Here is a 27352-nt window from a genome sequence, read left to right on the forward strand (position 1 = left end):
GGTTTCAGATTCCAGCATCTGCAGTAATTTGCTTTTATCCTCTTAATGGATAGTTAGTTAATGGGAGTGAAGTGAGAGATAGATTGGTTGTTGGGGGAAGGGGTGGTTTTCTTACTCTTTCTGGTGGGGATGGAGAGGTGGGTTGCTGACATGGGCGGAGTTGGTGTGGCGCAGTTGCTTATAAGGCAGCGGACCTGGGAAAGCTGGTTAAAGTGGAGATATGGCTGACGAGGGGAGGTGGTGGGCTGGGTTAGAGCCAGAGGAGGTAAATGGGATGTTTGAGGCTTTTTATCAGAAATTGTAGTTTGGAGCGCCCCCTGCATGGGATGAGGGAATGAGAGTTTCTGGATGGCTGGATGAGGCGAGTGTACAGGGGCTGGGGGCCTTCATACAACAGGAGGTGATGCCCATGCCCCCAAGAGGTTTGGGTATGAGCTGGGATCCCTATTAGAAAAGATGTACCTTGCATGCTATGTCAGTCGGCTATCTCACTCATTTTAAAGAAAAACCACCCGGTATTGTTAAACGAGGATGTTGAGCTATTGCCAAAAATGCTGGTGGTGTGAATAGGGGATTGTGTGCCGGAAGTGATGGGGGAGGACCAGACAGGGGTTGTGAAGGAGCGACAGCTATTTGACAATGTTTGGAAGATATTGAATGTAGTAATTATGCCCTCAATGGGCTGGGAAGTGGTTGTATCATGGAATGTGTTTGATGGTGTGGTGTGGCTGTACTTAAATGCCTAAATAAAATATTTTTAAAATATTATAAATGTTAACAGAATGAGCAACCACACCAAAAACCAAACCCAGCCGACATGGCTAGCATAACCAACACCCCAAAAATTCCCCAACTCTCCATGCCTCCCCTATTAGCTGCCACCTCCGGGAAACCCTAGCATCAATCCGCTCAGGGTGAAACTCATCTTTTCAAGCCTGAGAAACCCAGCCATGTCACTAACCTACACCCCTTAATTTGGGGGTTCCAAGTCTGTCCATGCTAACACTATCTGTCTCCATGCTACCAGGGAGGCAACGGCCAAGATATCGGCCTCACTCGCCCCTGGATCTTCTGACACACCAAAAACCGCCACCTCTGGACTCAACCACTCTTACCTTCAGTACCCTAGGCATGACATCACCAAACCCCTTCCAGAATCTCCCAAGCTTCGGACACACCCAAAACATATGGACATGATTTGCAGGCCTACCCGCACACCTATCCTCCACCTCTTCAAAAACCTGCTCATCCAGACCAGTCATATGTGCCCTGTGGACCACCTTAAATTGTATCAGGCTAAGCCTGGCACACGAGGATGCGTAACCTCCTATAACCCAACTCCACCTTACCTGTCGGGGCTTCTCCCCCCCCCCCCCCCCCCCCCCCCCCCCCCACACACAGTGAGCTCTTTATAGAGTTCCGATACCTTCCCCCTCTCCCACTTTTGACACTACCTTACCCGGTAGCCCCGGGGCAGCAGGTGCGGGATGGTTGATACCTGCCGCCACACAAAGTCCGTAACATGCAAGTAGCGAAACCCATTCCCACCGGGCAGCTCAAACTCCTCCAAGCACAGAAAGCCCTCATTTATAAACTAATCCCCAAACCGCTCTATCCCTGCCGCTGTCACCCCAAAACCAGCCCCCCCCCCCCCCGGGAGCAAATTGGTGGTTGCCACATATCAGTGCCCACATCGCCACCTCCAGCCCCATGTGCTGCATTTTCTTCACCTGCAGAGCTTTACCCACCCGAACCCTGAGAATACCTCATTCACTTTCCTGAAAAATGCCTTGAGAATGAAGGGTGGGAGGCTCTGAAATACAAACAAGAACTTCAGGAGGGCCGTCATCTTCACTGTCTGAACTCTCCCATGGGGAGTACATGCCATCTTCTAAAGTTCTCCCTCACCTGATCCATGAGTGGCTGTAGGTGCTGGGGCGGTTTGGGTTGGGCCTGTCGGAGGGGTTTTGGAAAGCGTTTGCAAATGTAATATCGAAGATTTTGGGAGTGGGGCCGAGCCAATGGGTGGCAATTATTTGGGGTGTCAGAGGATCCAAAGTTCAGGTAGGGGGAGGCTAAAGTGGTAGCCTTTGCCACCCTAATAATCCGGAGGTGGATTTTGCTGTGCTGGCAGAACCCTGAGCTGCCAAAAGTGAGAGCATGGGCATAAAACGGGCAGAGGAGGGATTCTCCATAAGGTGGAGGCTGTTCATTAATTTCTTGAAGAGGCATTAACATGTCAGCGAGGGGGAGGATGTGTGTGTTTTGGAAGGAGCTGGGGGTAAAAATATTTTTCAAAAATAGATTCTGCAACCAATCCTTATCATTTAAATCCAATATTTGGTCAAATCACTACTACACACATTCCATGGATATGAGTTTTGGTTCCAAGAACTGAACTCGGACTTCACATGTATTCTACTCAGAACTTACTGCACCATAACTTCAACTTTGTATTTTAACCCAGTGCTCCATTAGGTTTTTTTTTGACAATTTGTATCTATTTTTGCTTTACAGTTTCTAGCTCATCACTTAGACCCTGGGAAGATAGAGAAGTGTTTTCTATCTGCCATAGTTCCATCAATATTCCTTTGCAACTTGCTACTACTGCGCTTACAGGAAACATGCATCCAATGTGAGATGCTGCCTTGATGAGAATTACACACAATCTCATTTACAGATGTAAACAGTAACAATTGCTTTATTATAAATTAGTAGAAATTATGAGATTCAAAATTACTGGACTCTAGTTTTAAGCAACGTTCACTGCATGTACCATTTGTGTACAATTGTCACGCTGGACTGCAAATCAGCATAGTAAATGAATGGTCCTATCTTAGACCACAAGACATAGGAGCACAATTAGGCCATTTGGCCCATCGAGCCTGCTCTGCCATTTAGTCATGGCTGATGTTTCTCATCCCCATTCTGCTGCCTTTGCTCCATAACCACTGATCCCCTTATTGATCAAGAACCTATGACTGTGTTAAAGACACTGATTTGGCCTTGTCTTCTGCAGCAATGATTTCCAGATTCACCACCCTCTGATTTCTTCAGAATCAAAGACTTGTAAAAATTGTACGCTTTTTTCTCCTCCCCTTTCCCCCACAATTGGCTGTTGCTGTTAGAAGTTAGTGTGCAGTTTATATCAAATGTTTCTCTCAAAATTGGCAGTTTGTGTTTTTGAGATTAGAAGACTTGCAACTAATCCATAAATGCAAATAAAGGAGCGTAGGTTATGCACTTGTCTGTTGGGCTGTATGCACGTTTTACAATGTCTATTTCTAATCTCATGCAGAGAGAGTTCATCCAGTTTTGCAAGACATTATACAGTATGTTTCGAGAAGACCCTGAAGAGAACCATCTTTACCAAGCTATTGCTACAGTCACTACTCTTCTACTCCAGATTGGGGAAGTGGGACAAAGAATACGGAACTCAGGAAGCATGTCTGAAATGCCTCCCAGTGCAAGTTTTAAAGAAACTGATGTGTTGACACCCACAGATGATGCTGTGTTTGAAGAGGTGGATATAGGCCCAAAGAATAATTATCCACCATCACAGCCTGGAGAGGATAACTGGAGTGTGTCTTTTGAGCAAATTTTGGCTTCCCTGCTGACTGAGCAAAGCTTGGTGAACTTTTTTGAAAGGTCGGTACCCATAAAAAGTAAACTCCTCCATGCTGTAGCAAATCAGTATCAACAGAGAATTAATCTGACAATCCACTAGCCTTTTGAATGTGTGTTTCAGCGCTGGCAGTTGAAACCTTTAAGTTCTAATGTAAATAAAAAAACCTGTACTAAAAGTGTGTTTGGGTACAATGTCAAGTTTACAGATTGTGTATGTGCAATTTTGAATAAATTGATTTTTCTGTACTGTGTGCCTGGCTTCACATTTAGGTGTGGAATCTGTAAATTCTCAAAAAACGAGGCAGTCACTTTTTACAGTTTATTTTGTTAACATTTACAATTTAGTTTTCATCAACATTAACTGTCTGCAGACCTGTAAAACAAAAGACATAGTTTAGACATCCAGATCAATATAATTGATCCAATATAATTAAGCTATTCCATAATAGCAGCTTATTAAAAATCCTGATTTATCTAAGAGTCTCCCATCTTGGGAGTTTCTTGTCCAGTAAGCCTGGATCTCTAATTCCATTAAGTATAAACAGGAATCATTACTGCCATGAGTCCATAAAAGTCTGCAAGAAGAACTTTGAGTCCCTATTTTTCCCTTCTGATATCTATTCAATTTCCTTTTCCACCTGCTGCTGAGTTCACATTAATTTACTCAACAAAAAAAGACATTAGATAGGACCGAGTGATTGGTTTTTTTTCTTTCCACGATTTGAGTGCCTCAAGTGAAAATCAAAATCATCCAGTAGTGAGTGTTTATGGTCGAGGAAGTGTTAACTTTCAGACAAAGGGTGCTGCTTGAAGCGTAACATTTGCGCTGCACATTTCTTCTCTGAGCACTTTGTATTTTCTGATTGTGTTCCAACAGAATGGTTTAGGATTGCTCATAGCGTTGAAAAACATCTCAAGTACCAACTGTACTTCGTTCAGCTGTGTTGTCACCGCAGGATCAAGTTAAACTTAGCTCAGTCTTCAATACACAGGAGCATAAAACTGGGCTTAAAATGAAGGTCAAACCCTTGAAGATGAGAATTTGCAGCGATTAATTGCTGGATGGTTTCCAGGGCAGCATAATTGACAGGTCATTCAGCCCTGTGATGCCAAGTCAAACTTAGTTTGCATGTGGTGACTGATAATAGCACCAGTAAAAGTGTGTACAATGATTATGCTCTAGCCTGGTAACAGGGAATTATGGGAGGCATTACAGAATAAGTTTACAATCATGATTTTTCTCAACAGTCTTATGAAAATTAGACTGCAAGTTAGAAGAGGGCTTAAGTAACTGCAGTATCCAGTTCAATGTTAGGTTGCTCCTTAAGGTCAGGAGAAAACCGTTCTTTCCAGTCCAAGCATTCACTTACAGGAAGTCAGACTGATTAACGTAGACATTATTAAAGTTAGAAACTCCATTCATGTGCACACGACGCAGCCCATTAGTTAATACAACAGATTTGGCCACAATTTGAATGGTACAAAACAATCTCGAGAGGTTTGGGGTCCTTGAAGCATAAAATGTCACAAATGAATCTGATCACATGTTTTACTAAGCTCATTACCATTTTGATGTTATATACTGCTCTTAAATTATCTGGTGGCAGGTGGTTCCTTGATAAAGTAACCTGAATCAAGGTTGTAGGTGAAGGTCTGCACCTTTTGCTGAGCAAGTCTACAAATGACCCAGTCCACACCATCAATGGAAGCAAGAGCAGAATTAGTACACAAGCTCTTCCACACCTCAATTTGAGCCATAAGAAATTAAGCAAATTCCGTTATCCCTATTCCTTCCCCATCTAAGATTTTTAAACCCGTGCTAGCTCACCTTTGTAGGATGTGACAGGAACATAAGTTACCAACGTGTAGAGTTTGTTAGGAGAGTCCTCATCCTCGTTACGCTTTCTGGATAAACGCACACGAATACGATATGGAACATTTCTGGGGGTGGTGGAAGAGAAAGTTATTTATATTAAAAAATGTAATGGAAACTACTATTCAACATGTGCACAGGCAGATTTAAGGTAGTATGTAATCCACATCAGGCAATTAGAAACTTGATTTTCTTTAAAGCTTAAGTAATGCAAGAGCTCCAAATAGGTATCAATTTTAGATTTTAAGTAAACCCATCATGATGGGAGTTATGTTTAATTTCAATATTGAAAGAAGTTTAAAACAGGATTTGTAAATCAGGTGGTTTTTAATCTGAGGGCCACTGGGCATAGTCCATATTCAAATCTGAGCTACGAATGCAATACTAAGCCAGGGTCAAAAAGTCATCCTGTGCATACGTTAATCCCTCCTGCAAAAATATGCAACTGCTTTAAAATGAATAATGTTGTAATGAGCTTCATCAACCTGTTTGTAAAGTACCACGTACTGCACCTTTACTGAAAATACATTTGAACTTAAGTAGCACATATGCGGGATTTTTGGCCAAGGCATTAAGTGTGGATCCATCATCAAGAAAAATTTGATCGGGTACAAAATGTATAACTGAATTTGCATTAAGAGCTGCACAATATTTCTGGAGACATTGTTTCTGGTCTGATATAAATGTTTACGTATTCACTGGCTTTCACAAACCCAAATCCTAAAAAGGGCTACATCGTGGCACCAAGAGACCAGGTTTAAAGAGTAGTTTTCAGACTGGCAGCAGGTGGAAACTGGTACCCCATTATAAGGACCCTTCCTGTCGATTCTTAGTTCCTATTTCTTTTATTTTGTCTTTATTGTTTTTGGTGCTTGGAGCATAAATGGAGACATACCTTTAAACTGAGCAGAGGATGCAACAAACTAAAACTGTCAAAATAGTACATGTTGTAACATTTTGTATTTTGGGCAAAAGAACCCAGACTTTATGGCACTAGAAATTGGATCCTGTCAGGTGCATTTTTTCAGAGCGAAATCAGGAGTCTACTGGAAAGCAGCTCTTGATGCTCTCTTGCTTACTATCAGAGGGCAGAAGCTTCTAGGCCCTGAAAGTAGAAGCCACCCTCTCTTCCAAATGTTAGGTGCCTGTTATTTCTCTGACTCTGCAGTGCAAACTATTACAAGCTGAAAGAAAACATCCCTCTGAAAGGCTAGATTGAAGAAGAAACTAACTGGAAGATGTGCATCGGAAACAAAGACTCTCATCTCTTTACTTTCATCATCATTTTACACCCCTCTTCCCCTGTTTGTGTGTGGGTGTATACGGTGGGGTGTGTTAGGTCAGAGATTAGATAGTTTTTTTTTTTGGTTTTTAAAAAATAAATTTAGAGTACCCAATTATTTTTTCCAATTAAGGGGCAATTTAGAGTGGCCAATCTACCTATCCTGCACATTTTTTGGGTTCAGAATTTAGAATTTAGAACAGTACAGCACAGAACAGGCCCTTCGGCCCTCGATGTTGTGCCGAGCAATGATCACCCTACTCAAACTCACATATCCACCCTACACCCGTAACCCAACAACTCCCCCTTAACATTACTTTTTTGGACACTACGGGCAATTTATCATGGTCAATCCACCTAACCCGCACATCTTTGGACTGTGGGAGGAAACCGGAGCACCCGGAGGAAACCCACGCACACACGGGGAGGACGTGCAAACTCCGCACAGACAGTGACCCAGCCGGGAACCGAACCTGGGACCCTGGAGCTGTAAAGCATTGATGCTAACCACTATGCTACCGTGCTGCCCTTTGTTGTGGGGGTGAAACCCACGCATGCACGGGGAGAATGTGCAAACTCCACACGACAGTGACCCAGGGCCGGGATTCGAACCCGGGTCCTCAGCGCCATAGGCAGCAATGCTAACCACTGCGCCACCATGCTGCCCAGAGATTAGATAGTTAACCAGTTAGTTGTATCTATTCTCTATTTAATTAGTTAGTTAATAATAAAGTCAATTGTGATTAAATTTACAAATCTGCTGACTAGTTATTGGGCAGCTGAAGACCGTGGGTATTTTAAAATAAAATTTAGTTTCCACCTTATTGCAACTCTGGGCCAAGTGGAACTGGAATTAACTGTCCGCTAACATTGTGTCCTAACACCAGAAGGATCTGTCCTAGGACTATGGTTCTGCACAATAATGATCTAGACTTTCGAATTGAAAATGCAATTTCAAGATTTTCACACATCAAATTGGGGGTGCAGGGATGGCCAATACAATGTAATAAAGTCACAGTCAGCATATAATTGTCAAATTAATAAGAGCATTTTTGGCAAGAAAAAATAAGTAGGTTGCTTAGAAAGTAAGAATCTGGAGAACTGGGAGCACAAATACGCAAAGCAACATAGATTAACCATGGCCATAAAAAACAACCAAGCATTAGTTTACTTCTGATGGATTGAACTGTAAGGAAGTTATGCTAAACCTGTATCGAACAATGGTTAGGCCCCACTTGGGCAACCGCATTTAATTTTTTTGGGATTTATTTATTGTCACATGTACCGAAGTACAGTGAAAAGTATTTTTCTGCGGCGGAGGGAACGTACACAGTACGTACATAGTAGACAAAAGAATAATCAACAGAGAACACTGAGAAATGGTACATTGGCAGTGATTGGTTACAGTGCGGAACAAGGGGCCAAACAAAGCAAATACATGAGCAAGAGCAGCATGGGGCATCGTGAGGTGTTCTTACAGGGAACAGATCAGTCAGAGGGGGAATCACTGAAGACTCTTGTGGCTGTGTGGAAGAAGCTCTTCCTATGTCTGGATGTGCAGGTCTTCAGACTGCTGTACCTTCTGCCTGATGGAAGGGTCTGGAAGAAGGCAATGTCTGGGTGGGAGGGGTCTCTGGTAATGCTGTCTGGCTTCCTGGGGCAGCAGAAGGTGTATAGATTCAATATGGGGGTGGCAAGCTTGAGAGAGACTTTGGGCTGAGCTCACTACACTCTGCAGTTTCTTGCGATCTTGGACCGAGCAGTTGCCATGCCAGGCTGTGATGCAGCCGGATAGGATGCTCTCTATCGCACATCTGTAGAAATTTGAGAGTCGATGCAGACATGCCAAATTTCTTTAGCTTCCGTAGGAAGTAGAGATGTTGTTGGGCTTTCTTGATTGTTGCATCAACGTGAGTGGACCAGAACAGACTGTTGGTGATGGTGACTCCCAGGAACTTAAAGCTATCGACCATCCCCATTTAGGAGTCATTGATGCAGACAGGAGTGTGTGTCATGCTACGCTTCCTGAAGTTGATGATCAGTTCCTGGTGTTTTCGGTACACCATGCAACCAAGTGATTTATCTCCTTCCTGTAGTCTGATTCGGCGATGTTTGAGATTCGGCCCACCACAGTCCTATCATCTGCAAACTTATAGATTGAGTTGCAGTTGAATCGTGCCAAAGTCATGTGTGTATAGGGTGTACAGTAGAGGACTGAGCACACATCCTAGCGGGGCCCTGATGTTGAGGACTATTGGGGAGGAGGTGCTGTTGCCTATTCTGACAGATTGCAGTCTGAGAATTAAGCCGCCCAGGGAGGGGTCAAGTCCAGGATTGCAGTTTGGTCGTTAGTCTTGTCGGGTTAATGGTGTTGAAGGCGGAGCTGTAGTTGATGAACAGTCTTACATAGGTGTCCTTGTGTTTTCAAAAATTTTTTTAGAGTACACAATTCATTTTTTCCAATTAAGGGGCAATTTAGCGTGGCCAATCTACCTACCCTGCACATCTTTGGGTTGTGGGAGTGAAACCCACACAAACACGGGGAGAATGTGCAAACTCCACACGGACAGTGACCCAGAGCCGGGATCGAACTGGGACCTCGGCTCAGTGAGGCCGCAGTGCTAACCCACTGCGCCACCGTGCTGCCCATCATAGGTGTCCTTATTGTCGAGGTGTTCCGAGTGTTGATTGTAGAGCCAGGGAGATAGCATCTGCGGTGATAGGCAAACTGCAGTGGATCGAGATCCTGGTTACCATGTATGGAAATGGATATGGAAGCACGAGAAAGTGCGCAAAATCGGTTTACAAGGATATCAAAAATTTAGGCTTACATCTTTCAGGAGACCTTTAGGCTGGGTCTCTTTTGAAAGAGAAGTTTCTGTTCTCCATTCTCACCAGCAAAACCAGTCAAATGGGAACGGTTAAATTATACATTGTGAGCTCTGCATGCAATGGCTTATTGGATCTGTGCGAGAAAAGCAGGGTTTTGGAGGGGTGGGGGGATAAAGTGCTGCACGAGCTAGAGTAATTCTCACAAGCTATGGCCAATCTCAGTGGTGTCAATACTTCCCTTTTCAATTTTGAGATATTCTCAATAATAGTGCACACGTCTAAAACACTTGCATTTACAGTGCAGTTCACAATCCCAAGGTGACAAAATCATTTAAGTGTCGCCAGTGTGGGAAAAATTGCAGCCAATATGTTTTTTTAATTATTTTGTTTCAGGATGTGGGCTTCGCTGGCTCAGCCAGCATATGTTGCCCATCCCCAATTCCTCTTAAGGTGATGGTGAGCTGCCTTCTTGAACTGCTACAGTCTACATGGTATAGACACATCCACTATGCTATTGACCCAGCAGTGAAAAAACAATATATTTCCAAGTCAGGGTGGAGAACGACTTGGAGGGGAACTTCCAGGTGGTGGTGTTTACATGTATCTGCTGCCCTTGCCCTCTAATGGCAGTGGCTTGAAAGGTGCTGTCTAAGGTGCCTTACTGAGTTTCTGCAGTGCATCTCGTAGATGGTACACACTGCTTCTACTGTGTCAACAGTGGAGGGAGTGAATGGACAACCTCCCCGAACAGGCATCGGAAAGTGGCGACTAGGGGCTTTTCACAGTAACTTCATTTGAAGCCTACTCGTGACAATAAGCGATTTTCATTTCATTTCATATTATAGAATTTACAGTTCAGAAGGAGGCCATTCGGCCCATCGAGTCTGCACCGGCTCTTGGAAAGAGCACCCTACCCAAGGTCAACACCTCCACCCTATCCCATAACCCAGTAACCCCACCCAACACTAAGGGCAATTTATCATGGCCAATCCACCTAACCTGCACATCTTTGGACTGTGGGAGGAAACCCACGCAGACACCGCACAGACAGTGACCCAAGCCGGAATCGAACCTGGGACCCTGGAGTTGTGAAGCAATTGTGCCATCCACAATGTCACCGTGCTGCCCTACCGTATTGTCCAGATCTTACACATGGACTGCTTCAGTGTCGGAGGAGTTACAAATGGTGTCAAACATTGTGCAGTCATCTAAACACCCCCTCATCTGACCTTATGTTGGAAGGTCACTGATGGAGTAGCTGAAGATTGTTGGGCCTAGAACACTACCCTGAAAAAGTCCTGCAGTGATGTGGGACTGAGATGACTCGCCTCCACAACCATCGTCCGTTGTGCTACCCTCAATCATTGGCGTTTTCCTCCTGATTCCAGTTTTGGTAGTGCTCCTTGATGTCAAGGGCAGTTACTCTCACCTCACCCCTGGAGTTTAGCTCTTGTGTCCATGTTTGAAGCAACACTGTAATGAGGTCAGGAGCTGAATGTCCCTGGTGGAACACAAACTGAGCAGTGAGCAGGTTAGTGTTACGTGCCGCTTCATAGCACCATTGATGATCCCGTTCGTCACTTTGCTGATGATCGAGAGTAGACCGATAGGACAGTAATTGGTCAGATTGGATTTCTCCTGCTTTTTATGCTCAGAACATACTGGGCTATTTTCCACATTGCTGGGTAGATGCCAGTATTGTAGCTGTACTGGAACAACTTGGCTCAGGGTGCGGATAGTTCAGCACACGTCTTCTCTACTATTGCCGGAATATTGTCAGGGCCCATAGCCTTTGCAGTATCCAGTGCATTCAGCTGTTTCCTGATATCACATGGGATGAATCGAATTGGTTGAAGACTGGCACCTGTGATGCTGGAGCCTTCAGAAGGCCAAGATGGATCATCCACACACGACACTTCTTTTTTTTTTTAAAATAATTTTTATTGAGAAATTTTGATTTTATACAACAATAACGCACCTTAGTAAAATACCGAAAATAACAATAATATTAACAATCATATACATTCGCCCCATCCCCATGAACAACCCAGCATTTTAACAACAACGCAAATTAACACACTATAAAGTTACAGAATAAACACTACAATAATGCACCCCCCCCCCCCGGGTTGCTGCTGCTATTGACCCAGTTACCTATCTCTGAGCCAGGAAGTCCAGAAAAGGCTGCCATCGTTTATAGAACCCTTGTATTGATCCTCTCAGGGCAAATTTGACCTTTTCCAATTTTATAAATCCCGCCATGTCACTGATCCAGGTCTCCACGCTTGGGGGCCTTGCATCCTTCCATTGTAACAGAATCCTTCGACGGGCTACTAGGGACGCAAAGGCCAGGACACCGGCCTCTTTCGCCTCCTGCACTCCCGGCTCCACCCCAACCCCAAAAATCGCGAGTCCCCACCCTGGTTTGACCCTGGATCCAACCACCCTCGACACCGTCCCCGCCACCCCCTTCCAGAATTCTTCCAGTGCTGGGCATGCCCAGAACATATGGGCGTGGTTCGCAGGACTCCCCGAACATCTGGTGCACCTGTCCTCACCCCCGAAGAAACTACTCATCCTAGTCCCGGACATATGGGCCCGGTGCAGCACCTTAAATTGGATGAGACTAAGCCTCGCACATGAGGAGGAGGAGTTGACTCTCTCCAAGGCCTCCGCCCAAGTCCCATCCTCTATCTGCTCCCCGAGTTCCTCCTCCCATTTAGCCTTCAGCTCCTCCACTGACGACTCCTCCACCTCCTGCATTACCTTATAGATGTCAGACACCTTCCCCTCTCCTACCCACACCCCCGAAAGCACTCTGTCCATCGTCCCCCTGCGAGGGCAGCAAAGGGAATCCCTCTACCTGACGCCTAGCAAACGCCTTTACCTGCAGGTATCTGAACATGTTCCCCTGGGGAAGGCCAAATTTATCTTCCAGTTCCCCCAGGCCCGCAAACCTCCCGCCAATAAACAGGTCCCTCAATTTGCTGATGCCCGCCCTTTGCCATCCCCTGAATCCCCCATCCGTGTTCCCCGGGATGAACCGATGGTTGCCACCCAGTGGAGCCTCCATCGAGCCCCCTGTTTCCCCCCCGATGCCGTCTCCACTGTCCCCAGATTCTTAGGGTCGCCGCCACCACCGGGCTCGTGGTAACCCTCTTGGGGGAGAGCGGCAACGGTGCCGTTACCATGGCACCCAGGCTTGTACCTCTACATGAAACCATCTCCATTCTTTTCCACGCCGCCCCTCCCCCCTCCATCACCCATTTACGCACCATTGACACATTGGCTGCCCAATAGTACCCCAGAAGGTTGGGCAGCGCCAGCCCGCCTCTATCCCTTCCTCGCTCCAGGAATACCCTCCTCACTCTCGGAGTCCCATGTGCCCACACAAAGCTCAGAATACTGCCGGTCACTCTCCTAAAGAAGGCCCTGGGGATAAATATGGGCAGGCACTGAAAAAGGAACAAGAACCTCGGAAGCACTGTCATTTTGACGGACTGCACCCTCCCCGCCAACGACAATGGCAGCATGTCCCACCTCCTGAACTCCTCCTCCATCTGATCTACCAGTCTGGTAAAGTTATGCTTGTGGAGAGTCCCCCAGTCCCTGGCCACTTGCACCCCCAGGTACCTAAAGCTCTCCCCTGCCCGCCTAAGCGGGAGCCTACCAATTCCTTCCTCCTGGTCTCCAGGGTGCACCACAAACACCTCGCTCTTGCCTAAGTTTAATTTATAACCTGAGAAGGTCCCAAACTCGGCTAGTAACTCCATCACTCCCGGCATCCCTCCCACCGGGTCCGCCACATACAGTAACAGGTCGCTTCTCCGCATCCAGCGCCACCACTATCTCTGCCTCCCCCTCAATCGCCGGCATCATAATGACATTCAGCAATCTCCGCACATTCGTGTTCAGCTGCCTTCCCTTCACAAAACCTGTCTGGTCCTCATGCACAACCCCGGCACAGTCCTCTATCCTGGTGGCCAGGATTTTTGCCAGCACCTTAGCATCCACGTTGAGGAGAGATATGGGCCTGTATGACCCACACTGCTGGGGGTCCTTGTCCTTCTTTAAAATTAACGAGATCAGCGCCCGTGACATCGTCGGGGGCAAAGTCCCCCCTTCCCACGCTTCGTTGAGTGTCCGCACCAGCAAGGGGCCCACTAGGTCCACAAACTTTTTATAAAATTCCACCGGGAACGCATCCGGCCCCAGTGCCTTCCCTGACTGCATCTGCCCGATCCCCTTAACTAGCTCCTCCAGCTCAATCGGCGCACCCAGCCCCTCCACCTTCTCCTCCTGCACCTTCGGGAAAGAAAGCCTGTCAAGGAACCTCTCCATTCCCCTCCTCTCCCCCGTTGGCTCCGACTGGTACAGTTCCCCGTAAAAGTCCTTGAAGACCTCATTCACCTCTACCCCCTTCCGCACCACATTCCCACTCTTGTCTCTCACTCCAGCAATCTCCTTAGCCGCATCCCGCTTACGGAGCTGATGAGCCAGCATCCTACTCGCCTTTTCACCATGTTCCTCCACTGTGCCTCAGCCTTTCTAGTGGTCAGCAAATCAAATTTAGCCTGCAGGCTGCGCCTCTCCCCCAACAGTCCCTCCTCTGGTGCCTCTGCATACCTCCTGTCCACCTCCAGCATCTTTCCCACCAGTCTATCCCTCTCACTCCTCTCCCTGTGTGCCCGGATGGATATCAGCTCCCCACGAATTACTGCCTTCAGGGCTTCCCAGACCATCCCCACCTGAACCTCCCCCATATCATTCACCTCAAGGTACCCCTCAATACTTGCCCGGACCCTCCTACACACCTCCTCCTCCGCCAACAACCCCACATCCAACCGCCACAACGAACGTTGGTCTCGCACCTCCCCCATTTCCAACTCTATCCAATGCGGAGCGTGGTCAGAGATTGCAATGGCCGAATACTCGGCCTCCTCCACTCTCGGAATCAGTGCCCTACTCACCACGAAGAAATCTATCCGAGAGTAGACCCTATGTACGTGGGAGAAGAAAGAGTACTCACGTGCCCTCGGCCTCACAAACCTCCATGAATCCACTCCACCCATCTGATCCATAAACCCTCTCAGTACCTTGGCCGCCGCCGGCCTCCTACCCGTCCTAGAGCTGGACCGATCCAGTGAAGGATCCAACACCGTATTAAAGTCCCCCCCTATGATCAGGCCTCCCGCCTCCAGATCCGGGATCCGTCCCAACATACGCCTCATAAAGCCCGCATCGTCCCAATTTGGGACATACACACTAGCCAGTACCACCTTCTCTCCTTGTAGCCTGCCCCTAACCATCACATACCTACCCCCCTTATCCGCCACCACCTCCGATGCCTCAAACAACACATTTTCCCCCACCAGAATCGCCACTCCCCGGTTCTTCACATCCAACCCCGAGTGGAAAACCTGCCCCACCCATCCCTTCCTCAGGCGGACCTGGTCCGCCACCCTCAGGTGGGTCTCCTGAAGCATTGCCACATCCGCCTTTAGCCCCTGCAGGTGAGCCAGTACCCTTGACCGCTTCACCGGCCCATTCAACCCTCTCACATTCCAGGTGACCAACCGGATCAGAGGGCGTCCCGCCCCCCTCCCCCGTCGGCTAGCCATAGCCCGTCGACTGCCCGCCCCAGGCCAGCGTCCCCTGCTCGACCCCGTCCCCATAGCGACAACCCCTCACCTCTGTCCCCCCAGCCCCCACCAGCTCCTTCTTGACCCTACCAGCAGCAAGCGGTATTCCCCTTTCCCCCCCCTCCCTTCCCCCCCAGGCTAGGAACCCTCCCAGCCGCGAACCGTCCTCCATTGTACTTCCGTGGGTCAGCTAACTTCTGCTGACCCCGGAAACTCCCGCCAATAGCCCGACCCCTCCCGAAGTGGGATCATCCCCCAATCTATCCCTCCTCCTGGCACCACTCCAGCGCGGGGAAGAACCAGTTAAGGCCCCACCTCCCCCGTCACCATCTCCGCCCCCCCCAGCCCCGCAGCGCGGGAAACCAGAGGAAAGCCCGCGCTTTCGCCCTACCCCACCACACCCTTCTGACGCAGCTCCCAAATATCAGCCCCCCTCCATACCCCCACTCCGACATAGAATACAACATACCCCCCCGACCCTCCCCGCAAGATACACAGCCCAAACAATGCCCCAAGCACAAAAACAAAAACATAGCAGAACAACCCCCCCGTAAATAACCATATCAAAATTGCAAAAGTACTAAAACAAGAAGAAAAAAACAGAAGAAGAAAAAGAGAACACAGCAACAGCCGAATCCAGCACTAATATCTTACAGCCGACCTCGCAACCCCCAACCCCTAGTTCAAGTCCAGTTTCTCCGTCCGCACGAAGGCCCACGCCTCCTCCGGGGAATCGAAATAATAGTCCCGGTCCGAATAAGTTACCCACAGGCGCGCGGGCGGCAACATTCCGAACTTTATCTTTTTTCTATAAAGCACCTCTTTCGTCCGATTAAATCCGGACCGCCGCTTAGCCACCTCCGCACTCCAGTCCTGGTAGATCCGCACTACCCCATTCTCCCAATTGCTGCTCTTCACCTTCTTGGCCCAGCACAGCACGCAGTCCCGATCACTGAACCGGTGGAACCTCACCAGCACCGCACGCGGGGGTTCATTCTCCTGAGGCCTCCTGGCCAGTACTCTGTGTGCTCCCTCCAGCTCCAGGGGCAGATGGAGAGACCCGGCCCCCACTAGCGAACCCAGCATTACAGCCACATAGGCTGTCAGGTCCGATCCCTCCAGCCCCTCCGCAAGGCCCAAGATCCGCAGGTTTTTCCGCCTCATGCGGTGATCCAGCTCCTCGAAGCGTTCCTGCCACTTCTTGTGGAGTGCTTCATGCCCCTCCACCTTACTCACGAGGACCACGGCCTCCTCCTCTCGTTCAATGGCCTGCGTCTGCAACTTCTTGATGGCAGCACCCTGGGTGGACTGAATCTCTGACAGCCTTCTGTTTGTTTCCTGCAGAGAGCTCAGTACTTCATCCTTGAATTCTTTAAAGCAGCGCAGGAGATCAGTTTGTTGTTCCTGGGCCCAGAGCCTCCATTCCTCTGGAGCTCTGTCGGTGGCCATTTTGGATCCCTTCCCCCGTTTTTTCTGAGGAGCTGCTGCTGTTTTTTCCACCTTTCCACTCCGAGTTCGAGGCATGGACTGCAGGGAAAGTCGTTCAGCACACCTTCCCCCACCGGGAGACGTCGAAAAATTTCCGTTTTGGGCTCTCAAAAGAGCCGTAAAATCTCTTTAAAACGGGAGCTCCCACATGTGTGGCTTATTGCTGCATAACTGCCACCGGAAGTCCACACGACACTTCTGAAGATTATTGCTGATGCTTCAGCTTCTTTCGCAAAAATGTGCTGGGTTCCCCAATCAATGAGGACGGTGATATTGTGAGTTGCTTAACTGTCCACCACCATTAGCTGTGACTATCACTTGCTGCTTATATTGTTTGGCATACAAGGAGTCCTGTGTTGTAGCTTCACTGGGTTGACATCTCATTTTTCGTTTTGCCTGGTGTCGCTTGTGGAATGCCCTCCTGCACTCTTCATTGAACCCGGGTTGATCCCCTGGCTTAGCCGTGATGGTAGAGTGAGGGATATGCCAAGCCATGAGGTTAGATTGTGGCCGAGTATAATTCTGCTGCTGCTGATGGCCTACAGAGCCTCACTGATGGTGAAACTTCTCATTTAGCACGATTGTAGTGCCACACGAGATGGAGGGTATCCTTGGGATTTCATTTCCACAAGGACTGCACAGTGGTCACTCCTACCAATACTGTCATGGATAGATGCATCTGCGGCAGGTTGGTAAGAATGAGATCTAGTATGTTGGTTTCCTTACCATCTAACACAGACCTAGTCATACACAGGCAGCTCCCCCAATTAGCCATGAGATAATAAATCTGTTCGTAAGTGATGTTGAAGGATGATAGGTAAATATTGTCGAACACTCTCGTTAAAGCCCCCACTCATTTCTGGACAAACATCACAGGATGTTTTTACGTCCACTTCAGAAAGCAGATAATTACAGTGCCACACGCATACTGCATATGTAAAGGGAGTAGACACAAGATGCAAAACTAAGCAGAGGTAGTTTTGGGGTAGCACAGTTGCTTTACAGCTCCAGGGTCGATTCCCAACTTGGATCACTGTCTGCACGTTCTCCGTGTCTGCGTGGGATTGCTCTGGGTGCTCCAGCTTCCTCCCAGTCCAAAGATGTGCAGATTAGGTCGATTGGCCATGCTAAATTGGCCCTAGTGACCAAAACGTTTGAGTGGGGTTACTGGGATAGGGTGCTCTTTCCATGGGCTGGTGCAGACTCGATGGGCCGACTGGCCTCCTTTTGCAGTGTGGATTCTCGAATTCCAGTTAGCAAGGTGCAGGAAATGAGTAAAGACAGAAGGAGAAGGCATTATCTTTTGAAAATGGCCCTGACCTCACATTGCATTGGTGCCTGAAGCAATTTTTGCATTTCCGGCCAATAAGGCGTTGGGCATTCCTGAGGGTCAAGGGCCATTAAGAGTCCTTCCAGCCCTAATGGATCATCTGCTCTGGCAGCATAGGTAGGAAGTGCAGATGGAGGTAAGACTTGTCAGCAGGAGGCAACCTCCATACATCAGTTGGGATGCAGCTCCACTTAGGAGTCAAACTGTCAGCTGGAAAATTCCAGTTAGCGTCTCTCTGGTGCCATGAGCCTTAGTTGGCTACCTGCCATTTGTAACATTCAAAAGGCACTTAGATAAATACTGAATGTGGAAATTTTGTTGAGTCATGGGGGAAAGCAGGGACATGGACTTAAACTGTATAGCTTTCTCAAAGATGGGAAAGATACAATTAACTCTTTCGGTGCCCTATTAGGACAATTGTTGCCAATATGACACTACAAAAATGGAAGGCGCAAAGGCTTTTCCCAATAAAAAGTAACTGTTCATTATGTCATGATCAATGTAGAAACTGTATGATTGCAGAATACCTGCAGTCCTAGATTGGTTCAACTTGGCTCAAAAGTACAATCATGAAACGAATAGTCAACCACAGAGGTGCATGCGCATGTGCCCAAGTAATACCTCCTCGAAGCAGGATTCGTAATTGGAATGAAAGGAGGAATCATCACCAGGAACTTACAACCGTATCAACTAAGCAATATCTGTAGCGGTATGCTCACAGGCCAGTGATCTCGTGAAAACTGGAATCATTTATTTTTACAAAAAAAGGTTGTTGAACTGCAAAACATTGTCACGTTAGCTGTAAGATGTACAATCTTTTGACAGTGTGAAATCCCATTAAACATTTTTTTACATTGAGAGCACCCAATAATTTTTTTTCCAATTAAGGGGCAATTTAGCATGGCCAATCCTCCTAACCTGCACATCTTTAGGTTTGTGGGGGTGAAACTCACGCAGACACGGGGAGATTGTGCAAACTCCACACGGAGAGTGAACCAAGGCTGGGATTTGAACCCGTGTCCTCAGTGCCGCAGTCCCAGTGCTAACCGCCACTATGCTGCCCATCCCATTAAACATTTTGATCAACACAAACATTCAAAGCCAAAACAGTCAACCAAACTTAAATTGCATATTTATGTCTGATAAAAAGCAGGAACAGAGTGGCATGGTGGGGCAGTGGTTAGCACTGCTGCCTTCCAGCAATAAGGACCCAGTTCAATCCCGACCCCGGGTCTCTGTCCGTGTGCAGTTTGCACACTTTCACCTGGTCTGCACGGCTCTCACCCCCACAACCCAAAAAGATGTGCAGGGTAGATGGATTGGCCACGGTAAATTGCCCGTTAATTGAAAAAAAAAGAATTGGGTACTCTAATTTCTGCAGCTATTTTTATGCTAGAATATCCTAATGATACTACATGCCCGAAAAGGCAACAGCCAACTGCAACACGGTCCAAGATCCAATTAATTTTTGACCCTGGTGGGACAAACAATTAGATGTTATTCTGAAGCGCCAGTGGACAAATTTCCACAGTCCAACCCAATTTTAAATGTATGCCTCTGCATAAAGCGAGAAAGTGTAGGAACAACAATTAATCTAACAAGCAGTTTCATATGCCTTAAAATATTCGGTCTCATTTTCACCTTTGATAAAACCATCAAGACAAATAAAAAGCAACCAGCAATCCAGGAAATGAAAATTCCTGAACTGTCCACAACCCTTTCACACGATAAAAATCTTTCATGCCCATAATTTGACTGTACTGCAAGAACAGGATATATTACCAAACTGGTTCTTCATGAAGCTATCGGAAGGGTTTGGAAATACAAGTAACTGGTTTTGCATAGTCCAGCTGTTTTGAGACTGTACTAAAGAACAATTGAATTTACTTTTAGTTACATACCTTACACCTTTGGCCCAAACAGCCTTGTTCAAACGAGTATCAATGCGGACATCTGGAGTGCCCATCTCCTTCACTGCAAATTTACGGATCTCCTTAATGGCACGGGGTGCACGTCTCTTAAAACCCCTTGAAAAGAATTCCAAGTTATTACTTTGTCAATGGGTGTTTACAATGCAGACCATGTTAAAGCCCAACACACATTGCAATCATAGCAAATTGGGTTTATAAAAAGCTACCCCAAAAGTAAATTTCGCACTTCTATTTGGAGAAACCTTTGGTGCCGTCCTCTTTTGTTTTGTTTTTAAAAATAAATTTAGTGTACCCAATTCATTTTTTCCAATTAAGGGGCAATTTAGAGTGGCCAATCCACCTAACCTGCATATCTTTGGGTATGGGGGCGAAAGCCACGCAAACACGGGGAGAACGTGCAAACTCCACACGAACGATGACCCAGAGCCGGGATCGAACCTGGGACATCAGCACGGTGATGCAGCAATGCTGACCACTGGCCACCGTCCTCTTTTATCAAGAGCTTCTGAGATTACCACAGTAGATGAAACACAATAACAGACAGGGGTCTATTGATGGTTCTTTTCATAACCAGACTGTTGAGATGAAATTAGTCGATTCCAGGTTTGATTATTAATACCGTCAAGTCAGCTAATCTTAGCAGAGGGCCAGTACAATCAATCTTAATGGCATAATCACTCCCCGGTACCAATATGCAAACAATCCCAGCTTCCAATTTCAATATGCCTTGCTGCTGTTAATGGTAGCAGGGGAAAAGCCACTGATGAACAGTCTTATCCCTCGCTGTCTCTTAACTATCTACAACCATCTTGGGAACCTTGCATCCCTCAAGTTCTGGGCTATTGTGGATTCCATTAACTTCACCCACAATTGTTGATTGTGCCTTTAACCTGAGCCGCAAGGTTTTGCTGCAGCTTTATAAAACCCTGTTCGACCATACTTGGAATATTGTGTCCAGTTCTGGTCACCTCATTATAGGAAAGATGTGGATGCTTTGGAGAGGGTGCAGAGGAGATTTAACAGGATGCTGACTGGACTGGAGGGCATGTCTTATGAAGAAAGGATGAGGGAGCTAGGGCTTTTCTCACTGGAGTGAAGAAGAGAGAGGTGACTTGATAAAGGTGCACAAGATGATGAGAGGCATGGATAGAGTGGATAGTTGGAGACTTTTCCCCAGGGCATAAATGGTTGTCATGAGGTGACATAATTTTAAGATGATTGAAGTAAGGTATAGGGGAGATGTCAGGGGTCGATTCTTTACACAGTGTGTGTGGAATGTACTGCTCGCAGAGGTGGTGGAGTCAGAGTCATTAGAGACATTTAAGTGACTCGTGGACAGCAGTAAATTGAAGGGGTGTAGATTAGGTTGATCTTAGATTAGGATAAATTGTCAGCATATCGTGGGCTGAAGGGCCTGTACAGTTCTGTGTTCTTAGAAACAGGATGTTGTAATAGGAACTTGCAGGCACAAAAGATATTTTCTTTTTTTTTGAAAAGTAAATGATATTTTCCAAAGCAAATGTTCTCTTTACTTACACGCCATGGATGCGCTTGTGCACATTTATTGTATATTCCCTCGTTACCACCTCGTTGATGGCAGAACGGCCCTTTTTCTTCTCTCCACCTTTCTTAGCAGGAGCCATCTGTGAAGATGGAAACAATTCGGACGCCGTTAGATCTGGCCAAAACGAGCAGGTTCACATCCAGCAGGAGCGGATTAAACTCCACTGAATTTACCAGTGAGTCTTTCGCCGAGCTCCAGATCTTTGCTCAATGCTGACCCGAGACCCCAGTTACCGCACAAACGGCGGGACATCCTTCCAAACAATCCGAGCCGGTGGCTGTTCTCTATCCACCGCCCAGTAAAATATTATAAGCCAGGGCAGCAGTTCCCCGCACCGGCGCCAACGAGGCGGACGTGAAGTCCTAGGGCCCACCCTCTAACATTTAATCAAAATTAAATCCTGACAGCCGGGTCAGGGAGAAGAAATGGTCCCGCGAGAAAGTTTGTCTTTATGTATGGATTCGTTCTCCTTGCATTACACCGGCCGGAGGGCTACATGTCAACAGGATGGATTCGGGTTGTTTTAACCCAGTTCAGCGTCATTTACTCACCTCGACGGGGAAATGTCGGAAAGGAAGGAGCGATGCATTGTGGGCCGTAACTAAGGGCTGGGGTCGAACAAGCGCTTCCGGGGCAGCAGCTCCAATCCCTGCAAGAACTGAGCCTGGTTCTGGGCTGTTGAAATGGAGCAGCAGTAGGTGCTGTCTTGTATTAATAATCATATAATTTAACACAGATACAGGAGCTAACATCGAAATTTCACCATTGACGAGAGCACCGCTCAGCGCACTGCTGGAGTCTGTCCACATCTCGGAAGGCATCCCCGAGAACGGGAGGGGGGGTCCAGAGCGGGGGGGGAGTGGGGGAGAGTGTGGGAGACTGAGAGGGGGGGGTGGGGGTGGGAGACTGAGGGGGGGGGGGGGTGGGAGACTGTGGGGGGGGGGGGGGGTGGGAGACTGTGGGGGGGGGGGGGGGGTGGGAGACTGAGGGGGGGGGGGGGTGGGAGACTGAGGGGGGGGGGGGGGGGTGGGAGACTGAGGGTGGGGGGGGGTTGGGAGACTGAGGGGGGGGGGGGGGGGGGGGGTGGGAGACTGAGGGGGGGGGGGTGGGAGACTGAGGGGGGGGGGGTGGGAGACTGAGGGGGGGGGGGGGGTGGGAGGACTGAGGGGGGGGGGGGTGGGAGACTGAGGGGGGGGGGGTGGGAGACTGAGGGGGGGGGTGGGAGACTGAGGGGGGGGGTGGGAGACTGAGGGGGGGGGTGGGAGACTGAGGGGGGGGGTGGGAGATGGAGGGGGGGGGGGTGGGAGACTGAGGTGGGGGGGGAGAGACTGAGGGGGGGGTGGTGGGAGACTGAGGGGGGGGGGTGGTGGGAGACTGAGGGGGGGGGGTGGTGGGGAGACTGAGGGGGGGGGGGTGGGAGACTGAGGGGGGGGGGGGGTGGGAGACTGAGGGGGGGGGGGGGGTGGGAGACTGAGGGGGGGGGGGTGGGAGAGACTGCGGGGGGGGGGGGGGGTGGGAGACTGAGGGGGGGGGGGGGTGGGAGACTGCGGGGGGGGGTGGGAGACTGAGGGGGGGGTGGGAGATGAGGGGGGGGGGGTGGGGAGACTGAGGGGGGGGGGTGGGAGACTGAGGGGGGGGGGTGGGAGACTGAGGGGGGTGGGGAGACTGAGGGGGGGGTGGGAGACTGAGAGGGGGGGGTGGGAGACTGAGGGGGGGGGGTGGGAGACTGAGGGGGGGGGAGACTGGGGGGGGGTTGGTGGGAGACTGAGGGGGGGGTGGTGGGAGAATGAGGGGGGGTGGTGGGAGACTGAGGGGGGGGTGGTGGGAGACTGAGGGGGGGGGGGGTGGTGGGAGGACTGAGGGGGGGGGAGTGGGAGACTGAGGGGGGGGGGAGTGGGAGACTGAGGGGGGGGGGGAGTGGGAGACTGAGGGGGGGGTGGGAGACTGAGGGGGGGGTGGGAGACTGAGGGGGGGGGGGTGGGAGACTGAGGGGGGGGGGGGGGAGACTGAGGGGGGGGGTGGGAGACTGAGGGGGGGGGGGGGGACTGAGGGGGGGGGGGTGGGAGACTGAGGGGGGTGGGAGACTGAGGGGGGGGTGGGAGACTGAGAGGGGGGGTGGGAGACTGAGAGGGGGGGAGACAGAGGGGGGGGAATGAGAGAGGGGGGGGGACTGAGGAGAGGGGGAGGGGGGGGAGGAGGGGGAGGGGGGGGACGAGATGAGGAGGGGAGGGGGGGGACTGAGAGAGGGGAGGGGGGGGACTGAGAGAGGGGAGGGGGGGGGACTGAGAGAGGGGAGGGGGGGGACTGAGAGGGGAGGGGGGGATGAGAGGGGGAGGGGGGGGGACTGAGAGAGGGGAGGGGGGGGGGACTGAGAGAGGGGAGGGGGGGACTGAGAGAGGGGAGGGGGGGACTGAGAGAGGGGAGGGGGGGGGATGAGAGAGGGGAGGGGGGGACTAAGAGAGGGGAGGGGAGGGGGGGACTGAGAGAGGGGAGGGGAGGGGGGGGGACTGAGAGAGGGGAGGGGAGGGGGGGGATGAGAGAGGGGAGGGGAGGGGGGGGACAGAGAGAGGGGAGGGGGGGACAGAGAGGGGAGGGGGGGGGACAGAGAGAGGGGAGGGGGGGGGAGAGAGAGGGGAGGGGGGGGACTGAGAGAGGGGAGGGGGGGGGACTGAGAGAGGGGAGGGGGGGACTGAGAGAGGGGGGGGGGACTGAGAGAGGGGAGGGGGGGGGACTGAGAGAGGGGAGGGGGGGGACTGAGAGAGGGGGGGGGGACTGAGAGAGGGGGGGGGGACTGAGAGAGGGTGGGGGGGATGAGAGAGGGGGGGGGGGGGACTGAGAGAGGGGAGGGGGGGGACTGAGAGAGGGGAGGGGGGGGACTGAGAGAGGGGAGGGGGGACTGAGAGAGGGGAGGGGGGGGACTGAGAGAGGGGAGGGGGGGACTGAGAGAGGGGAGGGGGGGGACTGAGAGAGGGGAGGGGGGGGGACTGAGAGAGGGGAGGGGGGGGACTGAGGAGGGGAGGGGGGATGAGGAGGGGGGGGGGGACTGAGAGAGGGGAGGGGGGGGACTGAGAGAGGGGAGGGGGGGGACTGAGAGAGGGGAGGGGGGGGACTGAGAGAGGAGGGGAGGGGGGGGATGAGAGAGGGGGGGGGGGGGGGGGGGACTGAGAGAGGGGGGAGGGGGGGATGAGAGAGTGGGGAGGGGGGGGACTGAGAGAGGGGGTGGACTGAGGGAGGGGGTGGACTGAGGGAGGGGGGGAATGAGAGAGGGGGGGGAATGAGAGAGGGGGGGAATGAGAGAGGGGGGAATGAGAGAGGGGGGGGGAATGAGAGGGGGGGGAATGAGAGAGGGGGGGGGAATGAGAGAGGGGGGAGACTGAGGGGGGGGGACTGAGAGAGGGGGGGAGACTGAGAGGGGGGAGACTGAGAGGGGGGAGACGGGGGAGTGGGGGAGACGGAGGGGGGGGGGGAGACTGAGGGGGGAGACGGAGGGGGGGGGGGGAGAGAGGGGGGGGGGGAGAGGGGGGGAGTGGGGAGACGGAGGGGGGTGGGGAATGGAGTGGGAGACGGAGGGGGGTGGGGGAACGGAGGGGGGGAGACTGAGGGGGGAGTGTGGGAGACGGAGGGGGGAGTGGGGGAGAGAAGGGGGGAGTGGGGGAGACGGAGGGGGGAGTGGGGGGAGGGGGGGAGGGGGAGACGAGGGGGGGGGTGGGGGAGACGGAGGGGGGGAGTGGGGGAGACGGAGGGGGGGAGGGGGGGAGACGGAGTGAGTGGGGGAGGGGAGGGGGAGTGGGGGAGACGGAGGGGGGAGGGGAGGCGGAGGGGGGGGGGGAGTGGGGGAGACGGAGGGGGGAGTGGGGGAGACGGAGGGGGGGAGTGGGGGAGACGGAGGGGGGGATGGGGGGACGGAGGGGGGAGTGGGGGAGACGGAGGGGGGAGTGGGGGAGACGGAGTGGGGGAGACTGAGGGGGGAGTGTGGGAGACGGAGGGGGGAGTGGGGGAGACAGAAGGGGGGAGTGGGGGAGACGGAGGGGGGGAGTGGGGGAGACGGAGGGGGGGAGTGGGGGAGACGGAGGGGGGAGTGGGGGAGACGGAGGGGGGGAGTGGGGGAGACGGAGGGGGGGAGTGGGGGAGACGGAGGGGGGGAGTGGGGGAGACGGAGGGGGGGAGTGGGGGAGACGGAGGGGGGGAGTGGGGGAGACGGAGGGGGGGGAGTGGGGGAGACGGAGGGGGGGAGTGGGGGAGACGGAGGGGGGGAGTGGGGGAGACGGAGGGGGGAGTGGGGAGACGGAGGGGGGAGTGGGGGAGACGGAGGGGGAGGTGTGGGAGACGGAGGGGGGAGACTGAGTGGGGGAGATGGAGGGGGAGTGGGTGAGACGGAGGGGGGAGTGGGTGAGACGGAGGGGGGAGTGGGTGAGACGGAGGGGGGGGGGGAGTGGGGGGGTGGGTAGGGAGAGAGTGAGCGAGTGACCCATCCAACCCCGGTTACAAAATGTCTGCCAGCGTGCCATGGCGTGCCGGTCACGAGGACACGGCCGCTGGTTGCCCTGTGGCTTACGGACCCAGGCCACTGATGCACCGGTGAAGAGGACGTAGTTACCTGCCCGTTGGATGCAGAAAGTGATCAGGGGTTAGGCTGCCCACGTGTCAGCAGCGCGACCAGGCCACCGGGACACACAGGTATCCCGTGGCAGGCAGCTGCCGAGGTGTAGACTAACCTCCGTCTAACATGTCCCGTTTCTCTGCCCCCCACCACCCTTCTGTAGGTTAGCACAATGTCTGTGAACAGAACGGCTATGTTCTGCGCAGTGGTTGGGGCCGCTGCACTGCATTTGGAGATGGAGCAGCATCCACAGCCACAACCCGCAGTGGATGCAGGGCCAGCTGCAGCAGCAGAGGGAAGGGCCGAGGAGTTGCCAGTCGTCGAGCAGCATGGGGGGGGGGGAGGAGGAGGAGGAGGGGAGGAGGAGGAGGAGGAGGGAGGAGGAGGAGGAGGAGGGGAGGAGGAGAGAGTGAGGGTGCAGCCACGGCACCAGAGGCGACGACCAAGGCCGAGTGTGTACCGTGTCCGGATCTCTTTCCTAACAATGACGGACATCACCTGCAGGAGGAGACTCCGGCTGCGTAGGCGGACGGTGATACATATCTGTCACCTCGTGGCGCACCTCGCCCCACGTGGAACGGGGGGAGGACACGCGATCCCGGTTGCCATCAAGGTGACGGTCGCTCTTAACTTCTATGCGACCGGCTCCTTCCAGTCTCCGAGCGGGGACCTCTCCGGGATCACCCAGTCATCGGTCCACAGGTGTATCCGGGATGTGACCGACGCCCTCTATGCCATCGCCGATCGCTACATCACCTTTCCCGAGGACCGAGCAATTCAAGACTCACGAGCTCGTGGATTTGCCAGCGTGGCCGGGATACCGATGGTGCAGGGGGCAATCGATTGTGTTCACGTCCGAACGAAGGGCCTGTTCTGTGCTGTACTGTTCTATGTTCTATGTCCCTGCTGAACACCAAACCACCACCTGCATCGCTAGTCGTGCAGAGGGTCAACACACAACTGCCACCCCCCCCCCCCCCCCCCCCCCCCAACACCCTCTCAGTGTACACTGCTCCACTTAGACATCACCCTTACCACTGGGTCCAGACGGTATGGTACAACATTGATGGCTGTGTCAGCGGGTGTGATCAGTGCCATGTGGAATGATGACAGCCCGCTCTGCGAAGAGCTGTGAGCTCAGAATCGTTAGAGAGAGTCTGACCCATGGCAATAGCTGAACCAT

General features: G+C 51.5%; 2 protein-coding genes across 2 annotated transcripts in view; one reads left to right on the forward strand and one right to left on the reverse strand.

The window, feature by feature from the left end:
* LOC119977071 (TBC1 domain family member 8) overlaps window positions 1–3874 on the forward strand; it is a 146835-nt gene extending 142961 nt beyond the window's left edge. The window contains exon 20 of the mRNA XM_038817642.1: window positions 3299–3874. Within this exon, the coding sequence (XP_038673570.1) occupies window positions 3299–3727 (429 nt within the window). The 3' untranslated portion in view covers window positions 3728–3874. The remainder of the gene's footprint in view (window positions 1–3298) is intronic.
* Window positions 3875–3932: 58 nt separating this feature from the next.
* LOC119977072 (60S ribosomal protein L31) lies at window positions 3933–22245 on the reverse strand. Its single transcript, XM_038817644.1, has 5 exons — window positions 22121–22245; window positions 21542–21648; window positions 19976–20101; window positions 5456–5568; window positions 3933–4000 (listed from the first exon to the last, which is right to left on the reverse strand). The coding sequence occupies exons 2-5, from the start codon at window positions 21646–21648 to the stop codon at window positions 3969–3971; spliced, it is 378 nt and encodes a 125-aa protein (XP_038673572.1). The 5' UTR covers window positions 22121–22245; the 3' UTR covers window positions 3933–3968.
* Window positions 22246–27352: the final 5107 nt, after the last annotated feature.

This window comes from Scyliorhinus canicula, chromosome 14, assembly GCF_902713615.1.
Source record: "Scyliorhinus canicula chromosome 14, sScyCan1.1, whole genome shotgun sequence".
Lineage (NCBI taxonomy): Eukaryota > Metazoa > Chordata > Chondrichthyes > Carcharhiniformes > Scyliorhinidae > Scyliorhinus > Scyliorhinus canicula.

Excerpts from the sequence above, each read along its gene's own strand:
- LOC119977072 (XM_038817644.1), bottom strand. The coding sequence starts at position 21,648 with ATGGCTCCTGCTAAGAAAGGTGGAGAGAAGAAAAAGGGCCGTTCTGCC. Across the intron at positions 20,102-21,541 it reads CACAAGCGCATCCATGGCGT|GGGTTTTAAGAGACGTGCAC; the intron begins GTAAGTAAAGAG and ends ATTCTTTTCAAG. Across the intron at positions 5,569-19,975 it reads GTTTGGGCCAAAGGTGTAAG|AAATGTTCCATATCGTATTC; the intron begins GTATGTAACTAA and ends CACCACCCCCAG.